Source organism: Pteronotus mesoamericanus, unplaced genomic scaffold, assembly GCF_021234165.1.
Source record: "Pteronotus mesoamericanus isolate MK-2021 breed Mesoamerican mustached bat unplaced genomic scaffold, CSHL_Meso_final scaffold_476, whole genome shotgun sequence".
In the NCBI taxonomy this organism is placed as follows: Eukaryota; Metazoa; Chordata; class Mammalia; order Chiroptera; family Mormoopidae; genus Pteronotus; species Pteronotus mesoamericanus.
The window spans coordinates 2,778,721-2,788,510 of NW_026555318.1; the positions used below are offsets into that span (position 1 = coordinate 2,778,721).

General features: G+C 51.8%; 1 protein-coding gene across 1 annotated transcript; it reads right to left on the reverse strand.

Annotated features, from left to right (window-relative positions):
- Positions 1-322: 322 nt before the first annotated feature.
- Positions 323-8,451, reverse strand: LOC129087078 (transcription factor CP2-like protein 1). The gene is made up of 15 exons (XM_054593887.1): positions 8,351-8,451; positions 7,705-7,856; positions 7,498-7,571; positions 6,656-6,761; positions 6,447-6,553; positions 3,894-4,046; positions 3,542-3,652; positions 2,945-3,042; positions 2,693-2,747; positions 2,324-2,417; positions 1,873-1,963; positions 1,363-1,445; positions 971-1,116; positions 793-844; positions 323-360 (listed from the first exon to the last, which is right to left on the reverse strand). Exons 1-15 carry the CDS (start codon positions 8,431-8,433, stop codon positions 323-325), a joined length of 1,443 nt encoding a protein of 480 aa, XP_054449862.1. The 5' UTR covers positions 8,434-8,451.
- Between the last annotated feature and the right edge of the window lie 1,339 nt (positions 8,452-9,790).

Consider the following 9,790-nt stretch of genomic DNA (forward strand, 5'->3'; position numbering starts at 1 on the left):
GGGGGATTGCAAAAAAGGAAGGGGTAAGTAAAATTTTAAACGAATTAAGGGGCAAAAGCTCATATTGCCAGTTTTTTTGCCTCAGGCTTGACCAGTTCAGCTCATCTTGGGGAGCTGTGTCCCAGGTTCCAACAACTGTTGCTGCTAAGCAGAAAGAAATGTGAGCCGGGGGCTGCTGGCTTCCTCCCCAGGGGAAGGACACAGGGTGGTTTGGCTCTTCACCTGGATTGGAGCTTGGGGAAGCAATGAGGATTTTCTGGTGAACATGGTCCCGGAGCACCAGGCTGGCATCAGTCTCTGCCGCAGCAGGGCGACCCTGGGCCTAGGTCAGAACCAGGTAGTAGCCATCTGGATTCTGCACTGAAAGCAGTAAAAAGGGCACCGCTGGGATGAGGCCGCCCCAACCGCTGCGACTGTGCGCTGCAGCCCGTCTTCCACAGCCAGCTGGTCTCCCACCCCCACCTCAAGTCCACCTTCTTTAAGAAGCCTCCCTGTGTGTGTAGCGTCACAGCAGGGACAGAGGGCAAGCACCCAAATAGCCAGAACTACCAGCTGACTGGTCAGCGAGCATCTGCTCTCCTGCCGGGTATGATGTAGGTATGATGGGGCAGAAGAAAAATGGGGTCTTGCCTGCCTTTGTAATAAACTACCTAAGAGAGAAACGCGGGCATTTCCCCCGCCCCCCGCATGAGAACATTTTTTCCAGTCACGGTTTTCCTGAGCAATAAATAGCTTTTAGCTATATGAATCTCCGTCTTTGACAAAGCTAGCATCGCCCTCCAAAACCCTTACCTTTCTTCACCACAGCCACAAAGTGTGATTCATCCTTAAGATTCTGAACCACCTGCAAGGGAGAAGGGGTCACTGACAATTAAGCTCTTACAGTCAAGCAGAATAAGCCAGAGTAGGGGAAGGGAAACAAGTGATCCAGACCTTTGTGGAGCCTTGTAAGCAACTGCCACCCCTTTACCTGGTCGCTGAGGAGAATGAGGATGCCTCCAGGGCCCTGGTGGAAGAGGCGGTGGATCTGATTCGCTGGGAGAGCCAAGAGCTCTGCCAGTTTCCCCATCAGCTCTATGACACTGAGCTCATCCAGAGAAATCTCTTGATAAATTCCTGGGGTGTGGGTGGCACAAGGGCAGGCGGTGAGTGGAGGACCGGGCCCAGAGAAAGCCCCAGATACCAGGAGGATGAAGGCATGGTGACAGCCTCATGGAGGTGGTGCGGGTGAGGGGAGAGAATAAAGAAGGAAAAAGGCTTGTAAGTCCACTTGGTCTTCACCTATTTCATCACTCTCTCCCCAGGCCAGAAGAGATTTCATGCAGCCACACCTGAATTTCTTAAGAGAGGCCAGAACCTCACCTGAATCATGGTTCTTAGGAACCTCATTCTCTTGCCTAGAGGCCTCCTGAGCCACATACAAAGTCAGCCGGTGACGGATGGGCCTGGGCCAGGAAAACAGTCTACGTATCAGCCCTTCATATTTGAACTAACAGCTCCCACTTTGAGCCCCCATCCCTGGGAGAGACCCTGCTTCCTCCCAGGTCTCCAGGGAGAAAACATGAAGCATTTAATGAATGCTGAATGATGGGGGAGAGGAAATGAGAAAAATCTAACTGTACCCAGAAATTGAGTGATGCAAATGGGAGGGTGACAGAAGTCATAGGAGCCTAACTTTTTAGCCCAGCCCTGGCAGCCTGTCTTGTAACTTCAGGCAGGTCACTGTCCTTTCTCGGCCAGAATTTCTTTCTCTGTGGAATAGGTATCCTTCAAGATGCCCCTTGGCTTGAACATTCTTGAAACATGACTACTAGCTGAATTGGTAGGTGCTACTACGGTGGGACGGGGACCCTGGTTGGCAGTGCCCAGCACCTGGCTCTAAGAGTATTGAAAAGGCGGATCCCGTCGGCAGCCCCGCAGATCTGGATAAGGTCCTGCCGGGTCAGCTTCAGCAGATCGGTGCCTGCAGAGGCAGACAGGACCAGATTGGGGGAAGAGCCTTGGATCAAGGCTGGCAAGGGACACAGCCCGACGTTAGTCTACAGATAGCCCTAGTATATCCAGGCTTAGTCAGACTTAGATTTAAACCCCAGCTCTGCCACTTGCTAGCTGGGTATCCTTGGGCAAGTTATTTAGCCTCTCTGAGACCCGTCCTCAATGGGTAGTATATAAATTGTATGGAAAAATAGAAGAGAACCTAGCAAGCATGGTGCCTGGCAACTCTTAGTCCTAAATAAAAGTTAGTTGAAGGACACAAAAACGCCAGGGCAGAGGGCAGCTTCCTGCTGAGTGTCCCACCACCCTCAGTACCCTACAGCCTCACCAGTGAAATTGGCTAGTATCCGGCAGTAGCTGGAGAACCGGTGCCAATGCAACCACTGCTGCGTCTCTAAGATGGAAGCTCCAGGGTTCAGATCCTGAGACATAGAGAAGGCAGTCCGGGTAACACCACGAACCGACAGACTGAAAACAAGGGGTAGGGGAAAGGGTCCCTGCCCTTGGGGGCCGCAAGTCTGACAGGGGAGGCTCATCCTACTGGTGGGAAGTGGCGCGCCCCATCAGGGAAGTTTTGTGATCTGTTGGCCATACCACATCTGTCCACCAGGGGGCAGGCCCCCCGTTCTAGAACGTGAAATGAAGCTGCTGAGGGTTTAGGACACACTGGGTGGAGAGTTGAAAAGGGAAAACTCACCTCAGCTGGGCTGCCCCCCAAGGTGTCCGAGATAAATGGGGGTGAGCAGCAGAACCTGTGGGGGAGCCGAGAGTCAGGGGCTCTGCGGAGCAGGGCAACCCGCTGCTTGCCAGGTGTCGTTCCCCAGAGCACGGGTCTGAGGCTCTTCGGCCTCAGCACATCGCTCAACCCTGCCGTCCCCAATGCCTGGGCGGAGGAGTTCTCTTCACTCTCACCCCAAAGGGAGGATAGGGAGTGTTTATCCCCGCTCACCTCTCCGGAGACAGGAGCTTGCAGGAGTTGGGGGAGATCTGAGCCAGAGGACTGAGAGGTTGGTAGGGTCCTGCACTGGGCTCTGGCCACGGAGAACACTGTGGGCAAACAAACAGCAGCGTGGGCCTGGGCAGTCCGAGGGCAATGGTGGCTGTCCCTCACCTCCCTCCGTCTATTCTATTAAGAGTTGACAACGCACCTGCCTTGACCAGACTTGGTCCCTGCCCTAGGAGTCCCTAACAAGAACAGGAAGTTTCCTCACAAAGAAAAGAAGAAACTAGCCTGCAGGTCTGGCTGGGGGAATTAGGGCAGGCTTCCTGGAGGAGCTGGCCAGAAGCAGCAGCGAGAAGGGAGGCGCTCCAGGCAGGGGGAGAAGGGAGGTGGCAGCGATGGCAGGGCACAGGAGAGGCGGTCTGGAAGGTGTCAGCTCCTGGAAGTCCTTACAGGGAAGGGGGGAGGAGTCTTTACAGGTAACTGGGGGAGGGAGGGGATCGTCCTGGAGCAGTCACAGCCCTTGAAGCCTGTTTCGGCAGGTGTGCAATGAGCATCTTTTCTCCAAACCTCTCCTCCCATCCCTGCCTCCCCCCCCCCACACACCTCCACAAAGACCGTGCTCTCACAAGCAGCCTGATACTTGTCTCTCTCGTGCAGGGGCTGTTTCTCAATCTTCTCTCGGTCAGTTTTCAGTTTCCGGTCAGCTCCTTTGGGCTACAAGAGGGAGACATGGAAACCTCAGAGGCCCCTCTTCACCTGCACACTTCTCGTTACAGAAGGGGCTCTAAGAAAGAGATCAAGCCCCATCCCTCTGTGTGCAGAGAAGGAAAGAGTCCCAGAGATGGAGCCGTAGGCTGAGGGCCCACAGCAAAGCAGGGCCAGAATCCACACCACCAGCAAGGCAGGGTGACAAGCCCTGAGAGGGAGGGGGAAGGGGACCCGATGCTGCCTTTACCTTGAACACCTTGATGAGGCAGCCAGCTGAATGCAGGTGTTCAGGTGGAAGCTCCTTGTCACTTGGCTTGAAAGTGTCAATCTGGAGGCGGAAGGGGACGCCTTTTTCTCCACCTTTTTTCCGAGGAGTGAACTCAGTGCTGATGCAGTGAACCTGAGATGGGCAAGAAGCAATGTGACTCCAGGCCCCACCTACAGTCTAGGGGTTCCACCTAAAACCTGTTGCCTGCCTGTCACCTGTCTGCCACTTTCCAAGCAACACCTATTCTTAAAGTGTAACTTTATTAGGTTCTTTCTCTTGTTCAGAATCCTTCAGTGGCTCCCCAGGGTTATGGGGTGAGAAACACAGTTTCTGGCCCCGGCATTTGAGTACCTTGAAGAGTCAAGTCAAGCCTCACTGCGTGGCTGCTCTCACCCATAGTGAACCTGCTGACCCATCTGGCCAGCCTATGCCCCAACACTCCTACAGCGTTCTCCGGAGAACCCTCTACCTGGAAAGCTCTCGCTGCTCACGTCTGAGCCAAGACATCCCATTACAGCATAGGGTTGCCAGTTAAAATACAGGATGCCAGTTAAATTTGCATTTCAGATAAACAACAAATAATTTTTTAGTATAAGTATGTGCCAAGTATTGCATGGGATATACTTAAATCTTTATCTAAAATTCAAATTTAACTGAGTGTCTTGTTTATTTTTGTTTGGGGGGGGTTGTTTGTTTTTGTTTTTCGCTTGCTAAATCTAGCAGTCTACTCCAGAAAGCCTTCTGGCCTGCTCCCCACATGGCTTGTAGCCTCTGTGTTCCTCTTAGCACCAGGATTCCAAGGGCAACCAGGGTCTCCCCGCTCTGTTCACACCCAGTGGCCACTACAGCCTCCCACAATCCTGTGAAGAACAGTTATAGGGTCTAACCTTGAGGGTGGGGAAAACCCTCAAAGAGATTTTTTTAGTTCTCTCCACGCTTCCCAGAGAGTATGTGACCTGGGCAAGATCCATGCTAGGACGTGGTAGAACAGATGCTGTGCCGCATGTGCCTAACTCCTAGTGCAGGCACTTAAACCATGGTGGGCACTCAAAAAAGGGACTTTGATAATATTGTTTGATTATAAAGGGAAATCTATTCACCATAGAAAGTGTGGAGAACATTAAAAAAATATAGAAGGAAATAGGCTTCCCTTATCACTCCACCCCTCAGAGATACACTGTTGGCATTCAAATACTGTCTCTTCCCATCTTTTCTCTGGGCAAGAAATAGGGAGGAAAATTTGTGTGTACACACACATATATTTTTGGTTTTCACAAAATAGAAATTAAACTTTAAATACAAGTTTGTATTCTGCCTATTCTTTATGTATAGGAAAGCAGTTTTTCTTGTAATGAAATATTTCTGAGTTATCACTTTGATGGCTACACAATTTCCATTGTAAGCCTGCACTAAACTTACTTAGAAGTCAGTCCTCTCCTGATGGACATTGTGATTATTCCCAATCTTTTATAGGATAAATTTCTTGAAGTGGAGCTACTATGTAAAAAGGTATGAATATGGCCATGGCTCATGTGACTCAGTGGATTGAGTGCCAGCCTGTAAACCAAAAGGTCACCGTTCAATTCCCAGTCAGGGCGCACGCCTGGGTTGCAGGTCAGGTCCCTGGTTGGGGGAGTGCAAGAGGCCAGGCAACCAATCAATGTTTCTCTCTCACATCGATGTTTCTCTCCCGCTCTTTCTCCCTCCCTGTCCCTCTCTCTAAAAATAAATAAATAAAATCTTTTTTTAAAGGTATGAATATTAATTTAATAAATTTAAGTGCCGCCATACCTACAGAGTAGTTGCACCAATCTGCATTCTCAGGATATGAGAATATCTGTTTCCCTGAACGTTACCAATAATAATTTGTTGAGTCTTTGAACAGTTATAATATGAAATATTTTTTAAAAATTAATTTTAAATTACAGTTAACATTCAATATTATTTTTTATTAGTTTTTGGTGTAAAGCATAACGGTTAGACAATTATATAATTTATGAAGTGATTCCCCCAATAATTCAAGTCCCCACCTGGTACCATACATAGTTATCACAATATTAATGATTATATTCCCTATGCCATACTTTACAGCCCCATGATGTATATGAAATTTTAGTTATCATTTTATGAGGTTGACCTGTCTACATTTAGTATCCTTATATAAATTGCCTACTTATATTCTTTCCCTATTTTTCTATTGGGATTTCATCTATTTTTTTCTTATTGATATATGAGAACTTTTTATATATCAAGGATATAATAGATTAGCCACGATTTTTCCCATTTAGTGTCTCCTTACCATGACTTTGTATGAAGCTAAGTCCAGTGTTTTGTAGTTTCTTCCATTGCTTTAGTGTTTAATAAGTTCTTCCTTATGGTGAGATTCGATAAACCTTTATCCATATTTTTTTTCCCTCAAGGTGTTTTCTAGAAGTGATTTCTTCTTATCATCCCCTCACCCCCACCTAAACTCACCTCCCTTTCCTATCTAGGCCGCCACCACCTCCATCTGACCTGCAGCTTCAGACTTACCTGCAGGAAGAGAGAAGTCCTCTTGGTTGGGTCCCAATGAAACTCCACTGTGTTGAGCTGCGAGGGCAGCACCTGAGGTTCTATCAGCCCCACAGACAGCGGTACATCTGCAGACACAAGGTGACTAGCAGGGAGCAAGGCTCAGCCGTCCCCATCCATAACCAAGCCAGATAGTGGCCCTAAAGGGTCCATGGTCACTCTCCACTCACCGATGTCCAGGATGCGGTCCCCAGGTCGGCTCCATCGCCACCCATCCAGCTGCTGCTGCTCCGTGTACTGCAGGCGCCGGTCATGGAACACCACCCGCGCCACGCTCTGTGGGCACAGGAGGGCGCGGTTCACGGGTCAGAGGGCTCCTGGGCATTGGGGAAGCAGCTCCCACACCTGGCGTAGGCTGGCCATCCCACCCTTTCCCCACGTGCTTCCCACTCCCAGGGGCCACAGGACTTAGAATCACTAGGTTTGTGTCCAGATGCCCACCTGCCACTCTCAAGCTGTGAAACTGGGGAAGTAACTTAGAGACCCTGAGCCTCAGTTTCCTCATCTGTAAAATAGGGGAGTTAATCCCTCCCCACTCTTAGTCATTCTACCCATTTCTTTTCTTCGCAGCAGTTATCAATTTGCAATTTGTAAATCAACTTCTAATTACATATAATTTGTGTAATTACACATTTGTCTCACTCGGGGAATGCAAGCCCCCTGAGGAAAGGAACTACATCTGTTTCTTTACTGCTGAATCCCTAGCTCAGAGGACAGTTTCTGGCAATACATGAGAGCTAAATGAATAACTGTTTGAGAGAAGGAATTGTGTGTGAATAACTTATTTCTAAATCCCAGTTTTGCTACTTACTGACTCTGTTTCCTTGAGAAATACCTAACCTCCTTGTGCCTGTTGCCTCAATAATTCCTGCCCATTACTGCGAAGGTCAAATTAAAAGGTGGCCTTGAGAGGGTTCTACTTGACAATGACATCACAGTGATGACACTGGCTTCTTGCCCAGAGGGACAGTCATACCCAGCCTTTGCCAGATCTGGGAAGGGACGCACCTACCTTCAGCAGCCGGGGCCCCGGGTTGGCGTCACCCAGCTTGGAGGTGCAGAGCATCTGCACCTCATAGGACTGGCCTGGGAGAGATGAAGGGGACGTGTGAGCCCCACTCTGAGGGGCGTGGATGGTGCCTGCCCCCCCAGCCCACCCTGGCACAGCCTCTAGAGCTTGCTGCCCCACCAGCCCCTTTCTCTCCCAGGCCCAGCATACCCTGGTTCAGGTAGGTGAGGGCCTCCTCCTGCTGCTTCATGGCTGGCGAGGTAGCTGCACAGAGCACATACTGGAACGTGGGGCAGGGCGGCTCCATGCTGGGCATGTTGGGCAGCTCCTCCTGCTTCAGGCAGGGCAAGGGCAGAGACTCCCTGCCAGGAGGAGGAGGGCACTGCCAGCTCCCTGCCCTGTCCAGCCCGTCCCCAGTGGGGCTTTGGCTCTCTGTGCCAGGTCCTATTTCCCGGGGGCCCCCAGTTTCCTGTGGCAAGCACCCTGGCACAGCCGAGGCCAAGCGGGCCCCCACTCAGCTCCTGTGGCCTCTGGGAGACCCTGCTAAGACACAAGTCCCAGATGCTCCCAGATACCTGCAAACAGCTGGAGTCAATTACTTGTTTGCAACCTCCAGGCTTGCCTGACACCATGTCAATGCCCAACCAAAGTATCCTGAGCAGGTGGTGGTCAGAGTGTTTTGAGATGTCCCAGGACCCACTAAACTCCAGGTACATTTGACCACATACCCACCCTCAAAGGAACCCAAGAGCAGGAAGCCCATCCTCCTCCACTTGAAACAGATGGCCCTACCATGTCTGCCACAGCTCAGACCAGGGCCTTCTTGGGGACTGAGAGAAGCAGGTCTGGCCCTTACCTGAGCAAGCTGCTTGGAGGCCCAGAGTACAATTCCCCAGGGCTGGGCCACAGGTGCTCTGGCTGGTTGTGCCAAAACAGCATCTTGGAAAGGGAGCAGGGCCAGGAGCGTGACAGAGCTCAGCACTGGGTTAGGCTGGAACCGCTGGGCTGTCTACCTGGGGCCTCCGCCTCTATATATACAGAAGCAAACCCTTCCGTATAAAGGGCGGGGTGAAGTCTGGGGCCTGTGATTGGGGCTGAGTACCCAGGGGCCTAGGAAACTCTGGACCTATTAGGCAGCCCAGGCTGGGGGTTAATCAAGAAACGGTGTCCCCAGTGCTCCCTACCAATCATTAACTTGAAGGGGAGATGGCGATACAGCAGACAAAGTCACAGGGATGGACGTCCATGCCCTCACCCTTCCCCAAGAGGCCCAGAGACAATGAGGGGGGCACCCTTAGGCTTCAAGGTTGGCCCCAGATCCATGAACCGTGTAGGTTCCTGGAGACCTATGGGTCTGGACCCCTTGCATGACCCCGTGGCAGGAACCTGACCACTCCCAGGGGACAGGAAAGGCAGACATGCAGCCTCACATGGACCTGCAAAGGGTGTTTGCTCCTTGCTGGCCTCCCTCCTCTCCCCTGACGCCAACACACAGGTGGAGTGATGGCAGGACACCTGTCCTTTCGCTGGGGCTGCCTGGCCAGGGGACTGGAGTTTACAGAACATAGTCCAGCTTGCTGTGGAAACAGCTTAGGGAGGGAAAGGCTGCCAGTGGGGAGGAGAGGGGTGTGCCTGTGGGTGACCGGTCCCAAGGCAGCAGGAGGAGTGAAGCTCCCATGGGGTTGGCTTCTTTGTCCCCCCTCTGCCCCGGAGTATGGGGTGGATGGTGTTTATGGACAAATACAGTCTGCCTGGGGGAGGGCTTCCGTCCCCATGATCAGCCCCTGTTGTCACTGTACACAGACGGCCCCAGCCCCTGATGCCCATCCACCAACTACTGTGTTTGGTATAAACAGACAAGGGCCTTGCAGATAGCAGAGACAGGGCTCTAAACACACAGCCTGAGCTCAGGTGATCCTAGCTACCCAGGCTCTGTGATTCTGAGGAGCCTGCCTGGGGGAGAGGGAAAACAAAGTGTCCCTCTACCCCACACCGGGCAGGGCATCTCCATCTCCAGGTACCTGGCCCTTGGTTCCTATACTTACTTTCTCCTGCCACAAAGCCAGGCAGAGTGGAAGAGGGGAGAAGAAGGGGATGGGAACGTGCCTGCCAGTGGGGGCCAAAGAAGCCCAAGTACCCAAGATCCCCGGGATAAGACCCCAAAGACTTGGAGAGCCCACCCATTGCCCAAAGCTGGATTCGAGGCAAAGAGGCCTCCCTGGGGCCCTCCAAGGTGGGACAGAGCAGGATCCCAGGAAGGCCAGGGGAAGGGCAGTCCGAGGGGTCCCGGCCGCCT